The sequence below is a fragment of the Cotesia glomerata genome, linkage group LG10 (genome assembly GCF_020080835.1).
Source record: "Cotesia glomerata isolate CgM1 linkage group LG10, MPM_Cglom_v2.3, whole genome shotgun sequence".
Lineage (NCBI taxonomy): Eukaryota > Metazoa > Arthropoda > Insecta > Hymenoptera > Braconidae > Cotesia > Cotesia glomerata.
Genome location: NC_058167.1, coordinates 2,931,727 through 2,957,345, shown reverse-complemented (window position 1 = coordinate 2,957,345; position 25,619 = coordinate 2,931,727). Strand labels below are relative to the sequence as shown.

The 25,619-nt window shown below is 32.5% G+C and overlaps 4 protein-coding genes across 4 annotated transcripts in view; 1 reads left to right on the top strand and 3 right to left on the bottom strand.

Moving 5' to 3' along the window:
• LOC123272626 (protein obstructor-E) overlaps window positions 1–1,787 on the bottom strand; it is a 53,342-nt gene extending 51,555 nt beyond the window's left edge. The window contains exon 1 of the mRNA XM_044739540.1: window positions 1,611–1,787. Within this exon, the coding sequence (XP_044595475.1) occupies window positions 1,611–1,656 (46 nt within the window). The 5' untranslated portion in view covers window positions 1,657–1,787. The remainder of the gene's footprint in view (window positions 1–1,610) is intronic.
• A 5,191-nt stretch (window positions 1,788–6,978) lies between these two features.
• LOC123272742 lies at window positions 6,979–7,778 on the bottom strand. Its single transcript, XM_044739731.1, has 2 exons — window positions 7,640–7,778; window positions 6,979–7,562 (listed from the first exon to the last, which is right to left on the bottom strand). Exons 1-2 carry the CDS (start codon window positions 7,675–7,677, stop codon window positions 7,016–7,018), a joined length of 585 nt encoding a protein of 194 aa, XP_044595666.1. The 5' UTR covers window positions 7,678–7,778; the 3' UTR covers window positions 6,979–7,015.
• A 1,858-nt stretch (window positions 7,779–9,636) lies between these two features.
• LOC123272921 lies at window positions 9,637–15,171 on the top strand. The gene is made up of 5 exons (XM_044739942.1): window positions 9,637–9,655; window positions 9,825–10,150; window positions 12,688–12,731; window positions 14,243–14,442; window positions 14,723–15,171. Exons 1-5 carry the CDS (start codon window positions 9,637–9,639, stop codon window positions 15,169–15,171), a joined length of 1,038 nt encoding a protein of 345 aa, XP_044595877.1.
• A 2,407-nt stretch (window positions 15,172–17,578) lies between these two features.
• LOC123272920 lies at window positions 17,579–21,808 on the bottom strand. The gene is made up of 6 exons (XM_044739941.1): window positions 21,622–21,808; window positions 19,856–20,710; window positions 19,497–19,597; window positions 18,772–18,807; window positions 18,496–18,700; window positions 17,579–17,613 (listed from the first exon to the last, which is right to left on the bottom strand). The coding sequence occupies exons 1-6, from the start codon at window positions 21,806–21,808 to the stop codon at window positions 17,579–17,581; spliced, it is 1,419 nt and encodes a 472-aa protein (XP_044595876.1).
• Between the last annotated feature and the right edge of the window lie 3,811 nt (window positions 21,809–25,619).

Below are 25,619 nucleotides of genomic sequence, written 5' to 3'. Positions count from 1 at the left end.
CACAAGCACTTTTGCTACAAAAGTGCTTACAGAGTTGCGATCCATTGAGAGGAAAAGAGCGAAAGACAGAATCTAGAAGGAAGAAATAACATCTTAGCCACCAGAAGGAAGAGCGGCAGCTAATTCCTCCCCCCGCGAAGAAATGCCTTACGGCGGTACCATGGGGGATCAGAGGATAGAAGAGAAAGGGGTTTAGGGTTTAGTGGGTAGGGCGTCAGCGTCGAGTTTTAGTATGACGCTGCGTCGAGTCGCCACCTATCCAGGCCAAACAGCTATGCCTAGAATCCGTAAAAAGGATTCCCCCCCCCCTAAGGGAAAAAAAAAAAAAAAAAAAAAACACACGCACACACACATACATACATACATACATACATACATACACACATACAGACATAGTGACACCCTTACGGGAATAGTCAGGAAAGCTTCCTAGGACCTCAAAACGTCGATATCTGATGAAAACTCGATTTTTGCAAAACGGGGTAAAACCAATAACTTCCCGATTTTTGAAAATCTTCGATTTTCTTAGCAGGAAGTTAAAAAAATACTTTTGTTTAATTAACAATTTTTTGGCTCAAGAAACTCACTAACGATCAAATATTCTATTATTATTAATTATTAATTTCTGAAGAAGAGAACATCAATGTTTATCTTCTGATAATAGATAAACAAAAGAATAGCTTTAATTTAAGTAAAAATTATTTCAATCAACAACAATTTTTTGAGCTAAGAATATATATTCTTGAAAATATTCAAGAACATAAATTCTTGTATCAAGAAAATTTTCTTAATAAAAATATTTTTCTTTCTCAGTGTAGATAATTATAGCCTTTACTTTAAAAAACTTCCATAAAGTTTTAATTAAATTAATTTGACCAATAAAATAAAAGATATTCGGAAATATTAATTTAACTGAGTGTTTTGGAAAACTGCACAAGTTTAATCTCATTTCGTTGATTTTTTTGGTGTTAACTGAGCTTTACGCAAAGCTTTACTGAGCAATCATGCAAACATCTTAAAAAGAGTCAAAATGTTCTCTGTGATCTTTCAAACATCAAAATATGAATTCGATTTTTAGAAATTAGACTTAACAACAGTTATTAAAACTTTACAATTCTGTTAACAGACTTACAAATAGTGATCGTTAATATCTTATGAAACAATTACTTCATTTGAATTTTGTTGTTTTTTATTATTATCATTTAATATTTGGTAAATTTGATTTTTTGAAAAACTATTTTATATTTAACTCAATCTAAAAAAATTATCACAAATAATTTTATACTTAAGTATTAAAAAATTCTTACGATAAAAATTTATAGTTATTTTACATAAAGTACAGTTGTAATAACTAAATTTTACTTACTGTTATGAATTCGTTTTATTTAACAAATGATATTACCATGTTGTAATAATCAGAACAAAATAATAATTGCATGTATAATAATCATCTCTATTATCGAAAAAAAAAATTCGAAAAGTTTATCTCAGTTTAAAAAGTATATAATATTCATATCAATTTTTATTTTCAAATTATTTTTAATCGTTCAAATCTCTTTTTCTTATCAGGAATATTATAAATCTTACAAAAGATATACATTTTTACTTACTTGTAGCACCGATAATGAAAAAAACAATAATAAGATTTTTTGTCATTATTAAAAAATTTAAATTTCAATGAGAACAGATAAAGAAGCGCAAATGCTACGTTCTTTTCAACAAAAATGTTAAACCTGTTAGGTATATACTTTTCTCTGATCAGACAACACACTGTCGACATCGATGACTTCCCAACCAGTATATCTGAAACACTCCCACTAAGTTAGCTTTTTTACACTTTCACCATCAATAGGTATCGAAAATCAACATCATATAGTAGACGGCAACACTTGACTTTATATCAGGTATTAACTTTTACTCAATTACCCCGTTGATCTTTCTCCTTTAAACTCACCCAGTATTTCCTAACGGTATTATTATTATGACAATATTCTCACTAACTATGCCTACCTAAATTTCAATTAAAAATTTCTATTTTATGTCGTTAAAAATTTTAATGATTCGTATTTTTCACTAATTATCAATTATATAACTATACCAAATTTGTTGATTATACTGATAATATACTTCATATACATACGCTAGCATACTCTCACTTTAGACGCTTTCTCTAATGCATGAATCTTCAGTCATTTTGCTCAGTGGTTAAAAAAATAAATAAAACTTGTTCAGTTTAATAGATAATTTATATAAGCATAATTCTAGGATATAATAAAAATCTTAATTCAGTTTCCCTAATAATACTTTGGCTATTGCCAAAAAAAGAGTAGATTCATATAATAAAAGTGACTTATTAGACAAAAATGATGTCCGTTTCGATTGAGTTAACAAAAATTAGTTTTTTATTTTATATAACATAATGGATAAAACAAGGTCATTATGTAAAGAAATTTGTTGAATCATGTGGACATGCACGATTGAACTTTTCAAGAGCCTCGTCAAATCACTTTCGAAATATTGAGGACACTATCTCAAAATGAAAATTTAGTAAACGAAATATTAAGAAAATAAACCTCAATTATGGGTTAATTAACCCATAGCGATCGATCGCTACCTACTTCAGCTGAGAAAAAAATTTTCTCACCTTGAGAAAATTTTTCTTTTGAATATTTGATACCCATTTTATATTATTTTACCGTGCAATTATACATATTGAATGAAAAAAATTGATTCAATCTTATTTGATCTTCCTATTTGACATGATAATCAATAAAAATATTTATGAAAATTTACTTCTATCGAGATATTTAATTTTTTGGAGCAAGAGAGAAATTTTCTCAAGACACGAAAATTTACTTCTATCAAGAACAAAATTTTTTGGAGCAAGGGGCTGAATTTTCTCAAAACAAAAAGATTTTCTTGACTTAAATAAATTTTTTCAGATCAAGATACGTACTTATTACACAGTAAAAAATATTGTGTATTTGCGTCAAAAACGGTCTGTGTTAAAAAATTGTGTGTTGATTTTTGTGTGTTAATTTGACACTTTTTTTGTGGTACCTGAATTTTAACATGAAAATAGTGTTGTTTTCAAGATATTAACACTTTTTGTGTGTTACTAGATAAAATGACACAAAATTAGTGTCAAGCGGGAAATATTAACACTAAGTTTGTGTTGTTGGCGCATCCTTTCTTCAGTTTACGCGCCAAACGCATTGTTTTAACGGACAGCTACTTAACCACTCGGGCGTATAAATTATAATGTCTAATTTTATGAAAAATAGTTTATTTAATTATATTTGATAAAAAAAACCAGTTTGTTCACAATTAAAAAAAAGAAAAATTGATATTAATTAAAGTAAGTAAAAGTTTACTATATTTATAATTATATAAAATGCTCAACTAACCTCACTTTCTTATAATAAATTTGCTACATAAATTATTATTTAACGTTAAAATTTATAATATTTATTAAAAATGAAAGACTTTGAACAATTTCTCTGTTAGTTTAACAAATTCATAAAAAAAATATAAAAAAATTTATTGATTTTATGTTTTTCTTTTGCAATTTTACTTTACATTTTCTGACACTAGTTTTATTTTTAGCTTCCCGCTAAGAAAATCGAAGATTTTCAAAAATCGGGAAGTTATTGTTTTCACCCCGTTTAGCAAAAATCGAGTTTTCATCAGATCTCGACGTTTGAAGGTCACAGGAAGCTTCCCAGTCTATTCCTTCGAGGTTGTCACGGTATGTCTGTATGTGTGTGTGTGTGTGTGTGTGTGTGTGTGTGTGGGTTTTTTTTTTCCCTTAGGGGAAATCCTTTTTACGGATTCTAGGCGTAGCTGTTTGTCCTGGATATGTGGCGACTCGACGCAGCATCATACTAAAACTCGACGCTAACGCCCCTACCCACTAAACCCTAAACCCCTTTCCTCTTTCCTCTAATCCCTCATGGAAACCGCCGTTAGGCATTACTTCGTGGGGGGAGGATATAGCGACTGCTCTTCCTTCTGGTAATTAGGTATTATTTTACCTTTCTTCTAGTTGTTGTCATTTGCTCTTTTTCTTTCGATGGAACGCAAGTCTATAAGGACTTCTGTTGCAAACGTGTTTGCGGCGTTCCAGGCAGCCTCTGATGACAGCATTGCTTCTACTATTGTCTCTGGTTGGATTTTCTTCTTCAGGATCATCTCCAGCTCATCGCGCTGTAGGTAAAATCGTGGGCACTCAAAGAAAACGTGCTCCGCGTCTTCATTGATTCCTGGGCAGGACGGGCACTCCGGTGAATCATCATGCTTGAAGCGGTGAAGATACGTCCGAAAACATCCATGTCCTGACAACATCTGCGTCAGATAGTAATTGACCTCGCCATGACTCCGGTTTATCCAAATGTCGATTTTCGGTATGAGACGGTGTGTCCATCTTCCTGTTGTCGCGGCGTCCCACTGCGATTGCCATCGTGCGATGCTGTTCTGCCGTTCTTCAGCTCTGAGTTCCTCGGCACTTAGTGTGGTTGACCTCTTTCGTTGGTAAAGGTTCCGTCTTTCCTCAGCTAGAACTCTAAGCGGCAGAGTTCCGGAAATGACACACACTGCTACTTCTGATATCGTGCGGAATGCACTGGCTAGTCTTACAGCGCTCAGTCGATATACTGGTCCAGCTTTTCTCCATGATTCTTGCAACTTCAGCGCGTCTGCCCAAATGGATATTCCATATGTGAGCACCGATGTGACAACTGATGATAGTAGTAGTCTCCTGCTCTGCTTTGGCCCTCCGACGTTCGGCATCAGTCGTGCGAGACTAGCCCTCACTACTGACGCTTTGGCACTGACGTGTTCCACTTGCTGTTTAAAGTTGAGACGGGCATCAAGTATGACTCCCAAATATCGGATGTAAGGTTGTGATGTGATTTCTTGTTCGCCGACTTTCAGCTTGATGGTCTCTAACACTTTTCTGCTGGATATAAGCACTGCCTCAGTTTTGTGTGTAGCCAGATGCAGGTTTACCGTATTCATCCACCGATGGACTTGCTCGAAGGTGAAGTCGAACATGTTGTTAATTTCGTCAAGGTGTTTAGCGACGATTACTACGGCTACGTCGTCTGCATATGCTACGAGTTTTACACTTCTTGGCAATTTCAATCTCAATAGGCCATCGTACATGATATTCCACAGCAGTGGACCAAGTACAGAGCCCTGGGGTACACCTCCTGTAATATCGTACTCTTTTAGACCATTCTTCGTGTCGTATTTAAGAACTCTATCGGTGAAATAGCTGGCCACTATTCTACACAGGTATTCTGGAATGTTTTTCTCTCGAAGAGCTTGCATGATGCAGTTCCAGTTGGCGGAATTGAAGGCGTTTTTAATGTCTAATGCCGCCACCAGGCAATACTTCTTTGTGCCACCCTTCCATCTGGTTCCTGCGATCGCTTCTTTAGCCGTGCTAACAACCAGATTGATCGCGTCCAGGGTTGATCGTCCTTTCCGGAATCCATACTGGTTGTCTGCCAGGAGTGGGTCGACGACTGCATCTATTCGTTGATGAATTATGCGCTCAAGTATCTTACCCGCCGTATCTAGCATGCAAAGTGGTCGGTAAGATGACGGTTCTTCTGGTGGTTTCTTCCCTTTAGGTAACAGTACCAATCGTTGCTGTTTCCACTTACGAGGAAAAGTCCCCTCCTTGAGGCATGCATTATAAGCGTCTAGGAATAATGTTGGAGCTGCCTTTATGATGGTTTTCAAGGCTAAATTAGGGATTCCGTCCAATCCCGGCGCTTTATTATTCCCTACACGGTTACAAGCCTCCAGCAGTTCTTCTTCAGTGACAGGTGGGATGTCGTCCAATTTGCCTGGCGCCACTGGTAATCGTAGTTGCGTTGCTGTGGAAACAGTGCAGTGACGATTTTCTGAAGAAGGTGAGGACACGTAGGTGATGGCATTTATTGTTTTTTCAGGTGGGTCATAACCACCTTATAAGGCCTACCCCACACGTCTTTATCCACCTCGTATATAAGCTCTTTCCAGCATCTTCTTTTGCTCTCTTTGATGGCTTTATTCAGTTCACGACGCGCCTTTTTGTACTCTGCGATCAGCTCCACTGAGTTGGGCCGTTGATAGCCGCGCTGAGAGATTCTTCTTTTCTTATGACACTCTTTACGGAGGACGCTGATGTGGTCGTTCCACCAATGCACCGAAGGTCTCGAATTTATGCCACGTTTACGAGGCATACTGGCATCACAAGCATGTGTTACTCTCCTCATCAGGTCCTTAGTCTGTTCTTCTGCACATCCAGTGTTGATCGGATCACCATCGAGGGCTATTAGTAATGTTTCTGGGTCAAAAGATTTTACCTTCCAACCAACGATGTTAGACTGCTTGACTGGTCTCTTGGGGTTCTGGTCGCTTGATATTTCCCAGAATATCGCATGATGGTCGCTGGCAGTGTAGATGTCCAACACTTTCCAGTTGCAGTCACCTCTGGCAAGGCTATTACTGACAAAAGTGAGGTCTACAATTGAGCTTGCGTCACCTTTGGTGTAGGTCGGCGTATCACCACTGCTGAGCAAAACCACATCTAGTGTAGTAAAGGCCTCCAGTAGTGCTTTCCCTCGTGCGTTTGTATGTTTGCTGCCCCAGTCAACTGCCCAGGAGTTGAAGTCTCCGGCTATCGCTACTGGATGGTATTGCTTCGCATCTTCGGTTAGTCGATCCAGGAAATCAGTGAAGTCAACAATGGAGAGGCTAGGTGGTGCGTAACAGCTATAGAAGCGGATGCCTTCTACTGATACTGCTACAAAGCCGGCATTGCTGTTGTCGACTGCATTTTGGAAAGAAAGCTTGCCACATGACCAGATGACAGCTTTGGATGTGCTGTCAGATTCCCAGGGTTGGGTACTCAGGTGTTTATATGGCTCTGCTATCAGTACCAAGTCCAGCTCTAATTCTCGCACAGATTGCATGAGCAGGTCATGCGCTGCTTCACAATGGTTGAGGTTGAGCTGCAATATCCTCATGCTTGTTTGTTCGTCAACTTCTGGAGCGCCTCCTGATATACCGGGCATCTGTAGGTGCCGGCATGGTGAGCCACGTCCTTTGCTCCTTGCTGGTCAGCACATATTGCACACTTGGCAGAATTTTTACAGTCTGCGATAAGGTGCCCTTCTTGTCCACATCTGATGCAGAGTTTAGATCGGTCTACTTGGCTTTTACATTGGGGCCCAACATGTCCAAAGTGCCAGCATTTAAAGCATTGGATAGGTCTCGTCGTCGCTTTGATTCGGCAGTTAACCCACCCGACATGGATCTTGCCGGTTCCTTCCACTAATTTTCGCGCGATGGTCATAGGTAAAGTGACTGCAGCCGTCTGCGTACCTCTGAAAGCCTTACGGATTTTTATTCCTTCTAGAGGTATCTCATGATCTTTTCCAACTTCCTCTTTCAGGGCGGCCTGGATCTCTTCCTTCGTCGTTTCTTCGTCGATGTCTCGAATCTCAATGGTCTCCTGTGGACCTTTACAGACTACCTTAGCATCGTCTTGAAGAATTCCTGTGATGGTCCTCTGCAAGGCTTGGCCTTTGTCAGCACTTTTCCTTGACAACGTGATCAGCATATCTCCGGTCATTGTCCTGCGGATCTTCTCGACGGTATTTCGAACCTGGTCTGCTGGGACATCACGCTTTATGCGGCGCAATATCTCGGAATACTTCTCTTTTTCGGCAGGGCGGATTATCAGCGCGTCAGGTCTGATCCATTTGCGCGATTTTTTCCGCTTAGGTTCCAGTCGTGGCTCCTTCGGCAATTGCTTTGGGAGGTGATCCTCCTCCGGCCTTCTCTTCTTCGATTCTACTTTTTGCCACGCGTCGACCTCCTTATTTTTGGCACTCTGTGCCGCCACTTCTTTCGGAGGACTTGGTTTTGTGTCCTTTTTCTTCATTACTTAGTTGACCGTTGGGTCAGGAGAGTTACGGTCTTTCCTCTTCCCAGACCTGACAGCAGTGTCGCTTCTGTCTTCTGTTAGAGATTCACCATCGCCTTCGGCACCGGTGTCCATCTCTTCGACGGTGTCTGCGGCAGGTTGTCTGCTCTTCTTCGGTGTGACATTGGGAGTTTGCCGTTGTTGTGCCTGCCATCCGTCATCAAGTGTTCTGAACCTTTGAAGGGCGTTGACTACACCGGTTGTCTTCGTCTTGATCTCTTTGTGGATGTTGACTTTAGATTTAACAAACTCATGCAGCTCTCTAGTAAGCTTATCAAGGTGTTCCAGCGCTTGTGCCCTCTTCATCTCAGCGCTTGCTACGATAGCTGCTTGCTGGGCATGAGCCCCGTTTTGATTCTTGTTTGTTTCCATATTTCTACTCATACTTTTTTGATTTACCAGCGCATCGTACGGAGTGGAGCGGGTTGCCATAACTAGGAACGGGTGTACCCTCGGAGATAGTACTCCTACCCCAGTTCCCTGAGGCCTAGCCGACACTTAGCCAGTCCCGGAATACACGGACGGACTAGACTCGCTCGGAGCGGTGAAGATTCCGATCTCTAACACTCACTGCGTACTTCCTGATCAAGGCCCGAAGTGGCTGGCTCCTGATCCACTGCTGCAACTTTCACCTCGGCAGAGCAAGCTCACATCAGCCGTGGCCTGCATCGTCGGAAACTACGATACAGGTTCCGGACACTCCCAGTGAGTTACAGCAGGAACCAATCGTCTTGCTAGGTCAGTTAGTGTGACCAACCCATTAAAGGGGAGTTTTGTCCACGGGAGCTTATTTTGTTTGGTTATTTTGCTTGGCTCCTACCCGCTGTACCTCATCAACTAAGAGAATAAGTGTCATCCAAGGACAGCGAGCGTTCTCCCATCCGCTCGGGGAGACGCGCCCGGTAGCAGTATCTCTTCTGCCCCGAGTGTGTGTGTGTGTGTGTGTGTGTGTGTGTGTGTGGATGTAAACCTCTTATAACTTTTGAACGGCTAGGCCGATTTGATCGCGGTTGGTGCCATTCGAAAGGGCTTGACTAAATTTAGATTTTGAAAACTATTTGGACCGATTCAAATCAATAGATTTTGAGAAATCTTCAAAAAACTGAAAAAAAAATTTTTTTCAAATGTGGTTCTTTTGGAATAACTTTTAAACGGCTTCATGGTTCAATTCCAAAAACTAATCAGCTCTTAACTTCAAAAAACCACGTCGATCGCCACCAGTCCGGTCAAAATCGGTTGATTCGTTCGAGAAATATCGTGAACGAAAGAAAACCGAAAAAAGTGTTTTTTCGGAATAACTCCGAAATTCCTAGCGCGATTAATTCAAGATTCTTTGTGAGGCTTAAAAAACTGCGTCAAATGCTGCAAACCGCGTGAAAATCGGTTTATTCATTCATAAGTTATTGCGGTTTAAAAATTCAAAAAATAGTGTCTTATCAAATCTCTATCAGACTTTTGAGCTCGAAGAGCTCAAAAGCATAGGAAAGCAATTTCTTTGAGCTCGGAGAGCTCAAAATAACCCATAAATTGTATTTTTAAGCTCGAAGAGCTCAAAAACATCATTGGTGCAATTTTAAGCGCCTAAGTATGGAATTAGCGGGAAGTTGCAGGGATGGCCTTTAGGGTCAACCGTTTTCCTAATTTTTTTTTTGTCGATGAGAGATAGTTCACAAGGTAATATTATGGTTATTTTTCATTGGCTAAATAATAAAGTTTGGGCGAAATTACAACTACCTGTTACATTAAATGATTTCATTTTCAAAGGTTAATTTCTATATTTTTTGACATTTATTTATCAAACTCATTCTTTATGTATGTTGTAAAAAATAATTGTTTATTACAGCTCGTGAAGTCTTTCCCAGTTTGATTGAAACAGAGTTTTATTTCACTGATTCAGATGATGCTAGGTTGGATGATATTTTGGTCGACTACGTTCTCTCCAGTCCCAGAGGTGTTACATTAAAAATAAAATGTATTAAAAATTTTAATCCTACAAATGTAACAATTCCAGAAAATTTAGAATGTTCACTGAATTTACCAGTTATTGAGTTTGTAAATTCATCATCATTGGAAGATATAAGTCCTGTTGCTGGAGAAGAACATTATGAAGTTCCTGCTAAAAAGCAAAAATTAAAATCTTATGCTCAAGTAACGGTTCTTACCAAAGAGGTGAGTCATGTATAAAAATTTATAAAATTCTTCGTTTTTACTTTGAAATTACAAGTTGAAAATAAATATTTAGATTCATGTGAAAAGAATAATAAATTGTTCAACTAACAACTAATTTTCGTTTTAGAAATTACAAAAAATAATTCTCAACAGCCCAAATGGTTATTATTTTTGCTCATTCATTTTTATTTACTCAAATATTTTTTTCTCTTATTTTATTTATAAATTTAATTATTACCTTAATGTCCGTATTTGACGCTAAATATAAAATTAAAGAAATTAAATAAACTAATTTTCTTGATAAGCGTGAAGATTTATTTATTTTTAATTGATTCCCTAACCTTTATATTCAATAAACTCAAATAATAAGTGAGTTAACACTTTTTTTGTGTAAAATCAACACAATTCTAGTGTTAGATACAGTCGACACAAAATTAATGTTAATTTTAACACAATATTTGTGTTAAAAATTCAACACTATTTTTTGTGTTGAAAATTAACACTAAAATTGTGTCGACGGATTCTAACACTAGGATTGTGTTGATTTTACACAAAATTTTTTACTGTGTAAAGAGAATTAATTTTGTTGGAATAAGTGAAATTTCTCGTGTCAAAAAAAATTTTTTTTTTCGCTCAAGAAAATAATTAGGAAGAAAAATATTTTCTTGGCTCAAGTGGACCTTTTTTTTTGTGCAACAGTCCCCTGGGCTGTCCTTTTCCCAAAATTGAAACTTTAATATTACATTTCAAGTTATTCGTCTATAATATATAATTTTGTTTATAATGTTTATAAACTTAATTAGTTAACTCACAATTTTCTTCAATAAAAAGTACCGAAAATTAATTTGTTTCATTAAATTCATTAAAATAAAAAAATTTATAAATATAATAATTTACTATTTTTTCCGAAGATCGGTGTTTTTACTAATTAAAGAGTTCTATATTTCAAAGCCATTATCCCCGATCCAAATTGATGTTAGACTAATTTTTAAATTTAGTAGTAAACATGTAAACAATAAGCGAGTGTAGCGCCACTTTCTTATGTCATCGATGATCTAACCAGGCTGCCGTAAACTGAATGATAGTTACGGACAATGTCTCGGATAGCTTAAGGGTAGAGCAGTTGGCGCGACACCAAAAGATCCAGGTTCGATTCCTGGTCTGAGCATTTTCCGAGTTATTTTTTCGGTGACCGAAAAAAGTTTCACTGAGTAAAAAATTAACTTCTTTGCTTAATCTTAATTAAAAATAAAAAATTTTTAATTATTAGATATATTCACCCGAAGACGGTATTGAGTGCTCATACCGACAATAAAAGTGGTGAAAATAAATTTAATAAATAAAAATTTATTGTAAAATTTAAAAATTAGTCTAACATCAATTTGGATCGGGGATAATGGCTTTGAAATATAGAACTCTTTAATATAATAATTGTTATTAATTTCTGTTTATTGTAAACTTTTTTTTTTTAATTATTTTGAAATAATGTTAAGCTCAAAAATTTTTGATGAATAATGAAGTATATTGAGTTAAATCATTGATAAGTTGAAATAATAAATTTTGTTCTATTATTAATTAATTAATTATTTTTTTCCTCCTATTCGGCCCCCTGTAGCTTCATTTCTGTTGAGTTTAGAAAAAAATGGACATTCACAATTTTGTAGAGAATTAAATTTTCTGTAAGATAGTTGAGACCGAAATTAAAAATAAATTTTATTCATGTAGTTAGTTTAAAAATTAAAAAAAAAGAAATTTCACAATGTTATTTAAATGGAAAAGGAGACCCCCCCCCCCTTGCGCCAACACAATTTTTAAGATATTAAGCTTAAACTTGAGGAGAATTTTTTTTTATATTGAAGAAACTTTTAAGATATCAATACTGCCATTCTAATATGTCGTATCTCACATTTAGAAATTTTACAGCAGACGGTAAAAACGATTAATTTTTAACATTGATTAAATGGGATTCGACTGATTAAAATATTTATTTAAAAATAGTTATTAAACTATTTGACCTTTAAAATTTTAATACGCCTTGCACAATATTGTTAAGATTCCACTTTTCAAAAAAAGTCAATTTGTCAAATTTTGTGGGATACGACACATTAGAATGGCAGCATCAACATATGTTTGATCGAAAAAAAAAGAAAAGTTATTTTGACACAGGCTAATATACATTTTGGTATTGAGAAGGATTCAGAAAAATTTACAAACTTGAATTCATATTAATTAATTTCAAGTCAACGCATAATCGGAAATGTGGAACTTTTTTGGTATTGAGAAGGATTCAAAAAGATCGAAAACTGTTAATTCATTTAAATCTTTTTCAATCCTACTCACAACTCGAAATGCAGAACTTTTTTGTTATTAAAGAAGATTCAAAAAGATTAAAAATATCAATTCATTTGAATCTTTTTCAATTCTTTAGTTCAGAAATTTTTATATTATTTTTAGTGTTATGTGAAGATTTTTTCTTTACAAATTTAATTAATTATATTAAAAAATTGATTATAATTATCTTTTATTTTTAATTATAGTATAAATTTTTCAAGTGTGAAAATTGTCTCTCGTTTGGCTCTTTGTAAGAGGCCCGGGAAAATTCCCGCAATTAATTTAGGACCCAGATACATTAAAGGCATTAGAATCCAAATAGATAGAAAAAAAATAGTAGTTTTGTTATATGTAAACAAACACACTTATACTTGAAATAAGAAATACCTAAGTAATGACAAAGTACATTAACGAAAAGGATTTACTTCAAACAGAAAAATTTTAGAGTAACAATATTCAGATAAATTTTTAACAATACTCACTTAGAAAATCAAAGTTTACGTGTATTTTAAATAAGAAATCTTCTCACGCAATCTTCGAATTTTAAGATGTTAAATCAGATTTATCTTGAAAACAATCAACTCTACGTAAAAAAATGAATTTCGTATTGAAAAGTATTTGTATAATTTTGTTGTAAAACCAGAGATTTACGAGAAAAATTAAAAAAACTGATAAATTTGAGCAAAAATCGACTCAAGAATTTTTTAGCAGTGAGACGGTTTAGAGAACATAAATTAGCCATAGACACTAAGATTTGCCTACTATTTCACCTATTACCGATGAAGTAACATTGAATGATGCGACGTAATAGATGGTTGAAAAGAAAAATATAAATTTACGTGTTAATTAAACGAGAAATTTCCAAATTCATTCAGCAAGTACTTAGAATTGAAATTAATAAATAAATAGATAACTTTATTTTATGCCAAACTCTTTTAAAAATAGCCCATTTTTGTGAGAATTTTTTTTTGTTTGTGTTGACAACAATATTTTGTGAATGGAGTTAGAAAAAAACAATAGTCGTCTCAAATGAAGCATCCTAATAATTATATATACACTGGTATAAAAATTCACTTGACTCAAGAGCCAAACTCTTGAACCAAGAATACCATTTTGAAGAAAATGATTCTCTTGAGTCAGGAGAATAAATTCTTGAGCTAAGAAATTATTCTTGGTCTAAGAAAATTTTCTTGTTTCAAGAATTTATTCTCTTGACTCAAAAAAATCATTTTCTTCAATATGGAATTCTTGGTTCAAGAGTTCGGCTCTTAAGTCAAGTCAATTTTTTTATCAGTGTACTTATCTATAATTTTATAATAATTACACATGATTATATTTGGCCATTTTTCATATATAATCATATGTAACCAATTTATATAAATATTTTTTCTCGGGTAAAGATAATAAAAGTTTCAATTATATTGAATACTTTTGAATTATATTTAAGAATTGAAAAGTATTTAAGAGATAACAGAATGAATCCCGTTCAATACTTTTGAATTCCACGTCCGAATTGAAAAGTATTCAAACGATAAAAAATTTAATCCTAATTCAATAGTTTTGAATTCCACTTTGGAATTGTAAAATATTGAAATAATGAAAGATTAAATTTTTTTCAATACTTTTGAATTCCATTATAAGAATTAGAAAGTATTCAGATGGTCGAAGTTTCAATTCCATTTAATATTTTTCAAAATCTCCATATGGATTAGAAAGAATTGAAATAATTTTCAATACTTTTCAATGAGTATTTTTAATCAGAGAAATTCGTATTCAAGTGGAGACTGCGTTGTATACCACAACATTCATGGATTTGTTGAGCACGGAAAATGATTTTTCAACAGCAACAGGAATACAATCTTATAAAATATTAAATAAAATTGTTGAGCTGGTAGAGGTTGTGTATGGACATAATTTATTAAACTCTAAGATGACTGAGAGAACGAATTATAATGACATATGTAAAATTGAAGCAAAATTTGTCATGAGTGTTTTTAGCTTTAATTTTCAAAAAATGCAGTGCTGTGCAATGTCGACGTATATTCGAAACAACATTGACAATGTTATTCAAGTGCTTACAAGTTGCAATTAGATGGCCATCACGAAAAGAAATTTCTCGTAATTTACCGGAATGTTTTAAAAATTTTGAAGATAACAGAGTCGTTATAGATTGCACAGAAATTTTTATTCAGGCTTCAAGTAAACTGTGCTGCCAGGAATTAACTTATTCAAATTATTAAACTTCGACGACATGCAAAATTTTGACTGGAGTCACTCCTGGAGGAATAATATCCTATTTTACAAAACCTTATGGGGGTAGACATCTTGACACCGCATTATTCGAGCAAAGTGATCTAATGACATTATTAAAACCTGGTGATGCTGTTATGACTGACAGAGGATTTTTAATTGAAGAAATCTACGCTCGAAATAATTGGAAACTTATAAGACCGCCGTTCATGAAAGATAAAAAACAATTGAGCAAAGATGAAGCTACATTAACATCAAAAATTGCTAAAGCTCGAGTTTACGTTGAGAGATCTAACCAGCGAATAAAAGCATTTGCAATTTTAGGCAAAACTATATCAGTAAAACTCATACCAGAACTCCATAAAATTTTTACTGTTGTTTGTGCCACTGTCAATTTGAGCTCACCTATATTTAAATACGATAAATTCATGAAAAATTAAAAAAGTAGGATTTTTACAAAACTTAATCATGTAATCAATTGTACATATGTTTTTAATAACTATTCTTCATCAATACAAATTTTTTTATAACAATAATTATTACATAATTATAATTTATATTTTGGAGTCACATTTTTAAATATGTTTGTAATGTAATGTAATGTAATGTAATGTAATGTCCCGAGTCGAAAAATAAAACGTAGATTGAACGTATTAGACGTTGAAATCGTCGGTTGAACGTATTAGACGTTTAAATCGTCGGTTGAACGTATTGAACGTTGAAATCGTCGTTTGAACGTATTGAACGTTAAAATCGTTGGTTGAACGTATTGAACGTTAAAATCGTCGGTTGAACGTGTTACATGTTATAATCGTTAAAAACATTAGTTAAATCTTTATAACTCCACTATATATTATAGTAATATTCATTATATAGCAGTGCTTTATCATTTCCAAAGTTTATTCTTTCGATTTTCAAAACATTTAAAAAATTTGAAGTCATTGATTAGAGGACAATATAATCATGGGCTAGAGCTTGGTAAATAGAAAACTTAGCGCAATATTTATTTATTTTAGAAATTCTTCCTATGCAAAAATAAGAAAATTCTTATTCACTTTTTCTATGTATTGCTTTAAATACGAAGATATCACGGATAAAAAAATTTGCAAACCAAAATATAGTTGCTATTAGTCTATCATTTTACAAGATTAAATAACCAATATAAATAGTATATTACACACCGAGGGAAGTAAAGTAAGAAATGTCTCAGATCACATGTAATTGTTGGCCGAGGCGAAGCCGAGGTCAAGAAACATGTGATCTGAGGCTTTCTTATTTACTTCCCGAGGAGTGTATGCTATTTTTTTGCTCGACGAAGGCAGAAAGTGGCAATTTCGTTTAGCGCAGCGGGCCGAAATTTGACGCTTTCTGCCCGTCGAGCAAAAAAAATTTATTCTATATTAAAAAAAAAAAAAAACATTTCGAATGTTCATTTATTATGGACAACTTTTTCTGAAAATTTAAATGAAAAATTTAACGAATAAGTCAGAAAATCTCTAAGAATTAAACATGTAAAGTGTCTTTGAAATTAAGAAACTGGTTAATAGAAAATCTCTTCTGTAGTTATTTTGTAGAAATTTATTTACAACTGAAAAAAGGTATACACTCATGAATTAAAAACTAATCATTCTTTAAATAATAAAAAATTTTAACAAAAACATGAAATTATTCATTGTAATACCACCGTAAGTTTCTTACAAAAATACTGAAATAAAATTACATCCATGAATCATTGCTGAATAAAGACAAGAAGAAAATTAAAGTATCTCGATAATTATTTTCCAAGATTTTTTCGAAAAAAAAATAAGTCACTATAAAAATTTTCCTCGTAACAAAATTATCTTTTTAGGTTTTACAGAAATGAGCTCGAATAAATAACAGTTTAATTTGATTCCAGCAAAAAAAAATTAGAAAAACGGTTCACCCTAAAGGCCATCCCTACGATAGAATGTAAGATTAATTAATACAATAGTGACTATTCGAATAATAAACATAGTGGTGATACTTTGAATAGCTATAATAAACAAAATATTCAATGATGGTTCTAAACAATTTTATTGAAGCAATTTGAACGATGATTAATACTTTATTTTTTATTAATATGATAATAGAAAACTTTCATCAGAATAATATTCCAAATGTTGGTTTTTTTCAATTGTTTCATCATTATTGTCATTGTTGTCCAGCACTTCGTCTTCTTTGTTTCCATCTTTTTTGTCTCCATCTTCATTTGCGTTTTCTTTGTCTTCATCTGTTTCATCTTCATCTTCCGTATAATCTTCTTCAACACTCATTTCTTCTTCATCAGAAACGATTATACGAGACCGTCTTTTATCTAAAGTACATAATATTTATTTTTATTTTAGCACTAACGTTTTCTAATTTAATTGTATATTTTTGTCTCATACCATTCTGTTTTGTTTGTTTATTTTTAGATTTCCGTAGATTACCAGCATGATCATTTATGGCCTTAGTGAATTGTTTTAGTGTAATGGAATTATCAATTTTTTTGCCCAACCTATAAACATAATAATTGATAATGATAATTTATTTGTAAATGGTTTATTTGATTGATTTGTAAATTTCGTTTATTTTATTTTTAAAGTGTTATTGTGGTAGTGAAAATTATATTAATTGTGATAGTTTTTTAAAATAACGAGTATTTTTTTAATAAAAGATGTAAATCTGTTGTAACTCAGTTCGTTAATGACTCTAGATGTTAGGGCGACATCTAAACAAACTCAATAAAAAAAAATATTTTTCTTTCAATTTTTTATGCCTCCCTAAAAATTTCAATTCTCATGACTTCGAAAATATTTAAATTATTAAATAATAAAAATAGTCCTTTTAGATTTTGCAAGAATAAACAAGTCCTTTTTTACCTATAAATTGTATATACAATTGTTTATAATTAATTTTTATGAGCTAGAGATAATAAAGTTCAATAATCGTTGCCATATCTTTAATACCGTATGTAAAAATTTAACTGTCAAAAATATTATTTAGAAATATCAATTACTATTGTATAAATTAATAAATTTAATGACCTAAATTCAAAAAGAATCACGCTCGGTACACAGCTAATTCTTTATTTTTATAAAAACAATTTTTTTAAAATACATTTATCGTTTTTTTTTTTTTAAGAATTTTCGATAAATGTACTTTCAATTGATTAGCATACTTATTATAAAAAAACATAATTAATCGAATTCTGCAAAAGTTATCATCGTAAAGTTAACTATCAATATTTCTTTTTTAACACTTTTTGGTGAAAATTCTATACTTTACAAGACTCTCCTAATTGTAGTCATCAAATACATTTTTTTCAATACCAAAACACGAACAGTGAAATTGAAGGATAAAATTTCTCAAGTTAAAAATATAATTTTGCAATTTGAAATTTTAAAACAATTCAACCGATTTAGTTTCAGTCATCCAACAAAACAATTTTTTTTTTTTTCATATACAAACTATGAAATTTTCAATCAAGAAAAAAAAATGTTGCTCAAAAATAATCAAAAAGGTTATTCAGCAGTCAAAATTAAAATAAATTTCTCAATGTATTCGTAAAGGATCCGCGTAAAATTGAGAAAAAAATGTATAATTTCAAATTTAAGAATTTACAAACATATTAAAATTAAAACTTATTCAACAACTTATTTGAAATTAAATCAGTTATTCCAATAGAACTAAACGCATAGTCTTAGAACTAAAGTCACCCTAAGAACTAAGCATTACTTTGCATTGTAACAGATTATACTTACAGTAAAGTCCTTTAAAAAATGTACTGTTAATTCCTGGCCGTTTGTTTGATTTACGTCCTTTGGCTGAGAAGTTAGGCAATTTCTTGCCATATACTTCATCTAGTGTTATGATCACTAATTCCCGCCAGTTGTTTGAAGCCCTTTCTTTAATGTCTGATAAAACGCTTTTACACATGTAAAAGCCAATGCCTGGCGATATTTCAACCTAAAATTTTTATTTGAATATCAGTTATATTTTTTTTAACTTATGAGATTTCTGTAAACATATTTTTTTACTTTATCCTTGCCGCTTTCAAAATACTGCATTGGAAGCTGTTAATGACAAGAAAGTAATTAAATAACATTAAATGTGTCGAATACTTTATTCAGTATAATAGTGGATAGAATGAAAAAATAAAAGTATTTCAACACTTTAATCACAATGTAATCAAGCAATTTAAATTTACAGAAAATTAAAAGAATTTGAGATCGAATTTTAATTAAAAGCTATAATCAATTTGTAAATAACTATCAAAAATAACATTGATAGTGAATTTGTAATTTATAGTCACTGTAGATATATTAAACATCGTTTAGACATAAATTTTTATGCTTTTTCTATTATTTTAATGTTATTTACAAGATCTTAAAGATTTTATTGTAACTCAATTAATCTACGAAATTTTATTCATTAACTAATTTTTATAATTTGTTAATTTCTAATTGACTCTAATCATTGGTTAATTTATTTAACGATTAAACAAGAGAAAATGAAATTGTAGTATACTCAATCATAAAAACCAAATAAGAGAATATCATATAGGAAATAAGATAAACATTTTTATGACTATTTTTTTAGTAGAAAACTCTACATGAACTCTCTCCATTTAATTTTACGGTGTATAATCTTTTAAAAATCATCACAGCTTTTGGATTTTTAAAAGATTTTTCTTTAGCTACGAAATAAGTTTTTTTTCTTTTCTTTATACCACAAAATAGATAATTATATAAGATAACTTCACTGTAAAAACTGATTCTTTTGAAGTGTTGTGATGCTCTTCATTATATTTATGTCTCAGATTGATTGCAAGTGCCTCCACGAACTCAACGACTTCTAATGTAACTGTAATGAAAGTATTGTTAACTGTTAAGGTTTGATAAATATACAAATTAAATTTTTAGAACAGTTTTATCAGAGAGAATTTTATGCAATCAACGCACATTAATTTTGAAAGCATGAAATTCTTAAGACTTGTCTTCTCACTAATAATTACACTGGTCTACTTAATTTAAATTTTTTATTGTCGTATAACAAAAATAGTGTTTACCCGTGTAATTATCGTGTTTATTAATGCATAAAAACTTTCATATTTCTAATTACGTTTTTTGGGGACCAATTGAGAAAGTAAATTTGTCATTTCATTAGATGGTACTACTGATTTTACAACTGTAACCGTTTTTTCATTTTCATACATTCTTTCATTTTCCTGAATATTTTGAGAAACAGGTGTCTCTTGTGCATTTGTAGTAGATTGATTTACATTTCTTAAATTAATTACTTGACCAACAGGTCTTGTATGTACATTCGGCGGAAACTCATACGTATCCTGTTGATCATAATTCAGTGTAGAAATAATACTGGGTTTCGAGGAAAAATAATCATTATTTTTCTGTACTGAAGTACACAGAGTTGAAGAAGCTTGTAATTGAGTCAAAAAAGGTTGAAATTGAGGTGATTGTGCTTGGCTAGAAGTGGTTTCAAGCTGAGAAGTTGATACCGGGTTAAAAGAACTCTGAACTTGAGAAGTTTGTACCGTATTGAAAGGAATTTGAAGTTGAGATGTTTTTACTGCGTTAAAAGGAGTCTGAAGTTGAGAAGTCTGTAAAGTGTGAAAAGAACTCTGACTTTGAGAAGTTGATTCTGGAGTAGAAGAACTCAAGGCTTGAAAAGCTTGTCCCAGATTGGAAGAAGTCGACGGAATTGATGTATAGTTAGCTTGGTTGACAAATTGATTTTGATTGTGAAATGGAAAAAATTTACTCAGAATAGGCTTTTGGCTCAGGATTTTTGTCTCAATTTTATTTCTGTTCGAGGTTTTAATACCGTTCTGTAACTTTATATTCTCGATTAATTGTTTTCTTTTATCTATAACTTCAGGATTAAATATCTTGTCAGACGGAGTTGTTATTTCACCATTTGTATTTATGAGCATATTTTTGAGATTTTTTGCATTAGCTGAAAAATTCAATAGAAAAATACTAATAAAATATTTCATAAGCAAATAAGAATATGTAGTATACTATGCAGATTAATGAAAAAGATAATTATTGAACCGAATAATTTAAAATATTTTTCTCACACTATTTTTAAGAATTGTGAGGAATCGGAGAATTAATAAAATTTTTATTCAAGTGTCTTAAAACTAAATACTTAAATTGTTTTTTGTTTTAATTTCAATGTAATGATATTATTTAAATATAAAATTTTTAAATTTAATAGGAGTTAAAAACAAATTTTTTCAATCCCTAAAATTTCTCAAGTAGTACTCATACATTATCCATAAGAAAATTTTAAAAAATAATTCTTAAGTCCCTTCATCTTTCGGAGCTTCGGATTTTTTACTTTCAAATTTTTAACTTAACGTCACTACACAAAAAAAGTTTCCAATTGTAGTAACCTCATACCAATTATACTTTCATAAGTTACTTTTAATGCATTAAATTTTAAGATAAAAGTATGAACAATCTATTTTACATAAAAGACTTCCAAGAATAATCAATTTTACGGAAGTAATTTTTTGTTGCATTATATAAATTCGCAAAAACAACAAATAACGATTACCAATTTTTTAACAAATTTCTATTGTAAATTAAATACTATTAGAAAGAAAATCTATAAACGAAGCTATATTTAAGCAAAAAAAAATTCTGTAAGAAAAATCTAGTAAGAGTATATTAAAGATTAAAGTTCTTAGCTTAGAAATTATTTATGGCAAGCAAAATTATTATAAAGAGATCATGAAATTCTATAAAATTACATAACTTGATGATTAGATTAATAAATAAACATCATAACAAACATGACATTTTTTCTCAGCAAAAAATGTGAAAATTTTAAATATATTTTATAAAGTAAATGTTACTCACTATCGATTGCTAATACTTTCATTTTAGATTTTGACGTCCGTTTTGTTTTATTATCTACCCATGTTAGTTCTGCCACAGCATGTAACTTTCGGTGTTCTTTGGGTATCTTTATCAAAGGTAGAATATCCGTTTCTTTAGTATCTATCCACCAAATCAGTGCATGTTTCGTTTTTCGAACTTTACTCATAATTAAAAACTTTTTCTATGATAGTAAATGTCCAATTATTTGAATTAGAATAATATCATTAATCTAACCTTCCGTTGCATATAATCTTTTGTTATTTAGTTTTGTTTTTTTTTTTTTTTGTTACTGATTAATCTGGATTGAACTATATTCACATTAGTTTATTAAAAAAATTTAACATGGATGGCGAAAATAATAGAAGCGAAGTTAATAATAATCATAATAATATGGATGGTGACGAAGATGATGGAGATTTGAATGCAAATGAACCTTTATATGATGGAGCTTCTATAAATGTTACCGAAAGTAATCTTCTAATATTAACTCTCTTAGTTAATCATAATCTCAGTATGACTTGCATTGAGGACATAATTCGAGTTATACAATCACATTGTCCTAGGCAAAATTTGATAAAAAATAGTTTGTATAAATTTAAGAAATTTTTTAATTTGCAACAAGATGATGAGATTATGGACAAATATTATTATTGCACTACGTGTAACCGAGAATTAGAATCAAAAGATCACGACTGTCCTTCGTGTCAAGATAGCAAGAATTCTTATTTTATTACATTGCCGATTCAAACACAACTACAAGAAATGTTCAATCGAGACGGATTTATTGAGCTATTGCAACATCGTTTTCGAAGAGCTGTAAATAATAATGTTATTGCAGACATATATGAAGGATCTATTTATCAAAACTGGATAAATAATGGATTCTTACAAAACCCAAACAATATTTCGTTTAGTTGGTATACTGATGGCATTCCAGTGTTTAAATCTTCGCAAACAAGTATGACGCCTTTTTTTCTAACAATAAATGAGTTGCCATTTTCTGTGAGAAAATTAAGAGAAAATACTTTACTTCTTGGGTTATGGTTTGGCAAGTGAAAGCTAAATGCTTATTTATTTATGAGTAAATTTGAGAGTCAGTTCACTGAATTTGCTGAAGGAGTCAATATGAAATTGCCAAACCGTGAAGAATCTATCCAAGTTCGAGGTGTTCTGATTTCAGGCACAGCCGATACTCCAGCCAAAGCCGATTTTCTTAATTTTAAAAGATTCAATGGTGCATTTGGATGCATGGCTTGCTGTACTGAAGGTCAAAATACTGCCACTGAAAATGGATCTACTCATGTTTACCCATATGAAGATCAATTAATAATGAGAACATCAGTTAACTGCATCAACTGGTCCCAAGGCGCAACAGAAGAAAATCCTATTTTTGGAGTTAAAGGTCCTACTGCTCTTGCCAATTACATGCCTGATTTTATAGGAGGAATGGCAATTGACCGGATGCATTGCGTTGATGGAGGTATTATTAAAAAAATTATTACTCTTCTCTTCGATTCTCAATATCGTGATGAAGGCTTTTCATTATATCATATGATTGAGACTATTGATGCGCGTTTGATGGCAATTAAGCCAACAAAATTTATCCATCGCATGACTCGGTCTATTGGCGAAGTGGTTCATTGGAAGGCATCAGAGCTTAGAATATGGTCATTTTATTATTCACTTCCTGTACTAGAAGGAATTTTGAGGCCAGATTTATTCGAAAATTACAAATTCTTGATAATTGGATGTGCTTATTCTCAGTTTTAATGAAGTTAGTACAGCTTTGGTTGAAGCAGCGGAAGAATCTCTAAATAAATTCACAAAAGATTTCGAAGCTCTGTACGGATTAAGACACTGTTCTATTAATGTTCATCAAGTAAGGCATTTACCTAATTGTGTACGGCAAATTGGACCTTCATGGTCCAACACATGTTATGAATATGAGAATCTGAATGGATTAACCTTGAAGGCAATCCATGGAACTAATCATATCGACTCACAAGTGGCAAAGTCTCATATTAGGAACATTAGAAAAATAAGATTTACCCAAGGCATACCGGATGGAGAGATTTTGGATTTCTGCCTCAGTAGAAAAAAGCAAGTAAAAATTATTGAGGAAATTGGGCAAAATTGTTATAGCGTGGGAACTTATAAGTGCTTAGACGAAATACCACCTAGCCTATTAGAAATGTTGAATGAAGAAAATATTGGCAACGCTACAAAAGTATTTTACTATTTCAGAATATTAAAAGACAAAAAATTGTGCATTTCAAGTATGTGCCCGAAAAGATCTGCAAACGAGGTCAGATGGAATCAGCTACTCAATGAACAACAATTTACATTTGGGATTAATAGAGTATTTTTATAAAATTACAATTTTGCAATTGTAGACGTCAGCTATGCGGATGTCAAAGGAACTCATTACGCGATTACACAACAAGTGGTTACTGAAAAATTATATACAGCAACTACCGATAATTTTACAATTAATACTTTGGGATATTTACACAAAGTTTTTCCTGCACAAAGACACTCGTTAGTTCCTATTATAAACATTAATGCTGTGTGTATAGTTATGAATTTCGAAGATAAAATGTACTTCGGTTTACCATTGAATGATTTCGAGCTAGAGTAATTCATGTAGCTATAAAATTATAATTGTTGATAAATTGAATTTAAGACAATAATTGTTTTTTTAACTAAAATCTCAGATTTTCAAAAATCGGGGAAGTTATTGTTTTACCGTTTAGCAAATGGGAGGTTTCAATCAAGATCTCGACGTTTGAAGGGGTCACAGGAGCTTCCTGACTACCCCACGATGATGTTGTCATATGTCCTTAATGTGTGTGTGTGTGTGTGTGTGTGTGTGACTATGTGGCATTTAAGCATAACTTTTGAACAGATTTTATCAACAGTTGGAGTACCATTCGAAAGAACTGCAACATAGATTTTCTCAAATTTGAACATTCCAGGACCAAGTAGATTTTGAAAATGTGAAAATCTTTAAAAAGAAACGAAAAAATCATTTTTGAAAGTGAAGTTTTTGCAGAATATCATTTTAAGCAAACATATCAGTCCAACTAAAAAAACTAATCTGCTTCGCCAAACAGAAACCCACGCCGATCGTCGGCCCGATCCAAAATGCGGTTGGATTGAACGAAACCCAGAAAAAAACTTGCGAAAAACTTGTTTCACGGCACGTCATTTCTTTCGGATCGTTTTTGGTGAGTATGGAAACATAATTTCAGAGGTTAAAAGAGCCGCATCGGTGCCGCCGAAAACATTGATCGGTTGATTAGTTCGAGGTATCTCGAGCGAAATGTTGGAAGCCAAGTTTTTTTCAACGCCTTCCGGCATTTTTGGAATAACTTTCAAGCAGCTCTACCGATCGATTCCAATTCAAAAACTAATCAGCTCTTAACATCATAAAACCCCGTCAGTTATACAAAGCTGATTAAAAATCGGTTGATTCGTTCGAAGACTATCGTGAACGAAAAACCGAAAGGTGTTTTCAGGTTACTCGAAATTTCTAGTTTGACCAATTGAAGCAGAAATTATTTATAAGGCTTAAAAACTAAAGAATACCACCAACTCCTCCGGTTCATTCATTTCGGATTATTGCGGTATGAACATTCAAAATGATGTTTCCATGACATCAGGGCTCCGGAAACCAGCTCGAAAAGTCATCTTTTTGAAACCAGGAGGCTTAAAACAACACAGATTGTGCACGGAGCTCGAAGAGCTCAACTTTGTTTCCAGGTAATAACGGAATCCAGCAGGAAGTTGCAGGGGATGGCCTTTAGGGTCAACCGTTTTTTTTTTTTTTTCCGTTTCAGGGCGTGAAATGAAGCTACCACTAAAGTTATTGTCCAGTTAAAGCTGAAATCATCCTTCTTTTTAAAACTTGTTCTTTTTCTTCAATTTTGCTGTACAATACGGATGTGTGTGTTTGTATGCGTGGGTAAGATTTCCGC

Excerpts from the sequence above, each read along its gene's own strand:
- LOC123272742 (XM_044739731.1), bottom strand. The coding sequence starts at position 7,677 with ATGTCCCAGCAGACCAGGTTCGAAATACCGTCGAGAAG. Across the intron at positions 7,563-7,639 it reads TTCGAAATACCGTCGAGAAG|GACCATCACAGGAATTCTTC; the intron begins ATCCGCAGGACA and ends AGCCTTGCAGAG.
- LOC123272921 (XM_044739942.1), top strand. Across the intron at positions 10,151-12,687 it reads TAACGGTTCTTACCAAAGAG|TATAAATTTTTCAAGTGTGA; the intron begins GTGAGTCATGTA and ends TTTTAATTATAG. Across the intron at positions 12,732-14,242 it reads TGTCTCTCGTTTGGCTCTTT|AGAAATTCGTATTCAAGTGG; the intron begins GTAAGAGGCCCG and ends ATTTTTAATCAG.
- LOC123272920 (XM_044739941.1), bottom strand. The coding sequence starts at position 21,808 with ATGAGTAAAGTTCGAAAAACGAAACATGCACTGATTTGGTGGATAGAT. Across the intron at positions 20,711-21,621 it reads GAAAGTATTAGCAATCGATA|CTAATGCAAAAAATCTCAAA; the intron begins GTGAGTAACATT and ends TGAATTTTTCAG. Across the intron at positions 18,808-19,496 it reads CAAAAGAATCAGTTTTTACA|CTTCCAATGCAGTATTTTGA; the intron begins GTGAAGTTATCT and ends TGTCATTAACAG.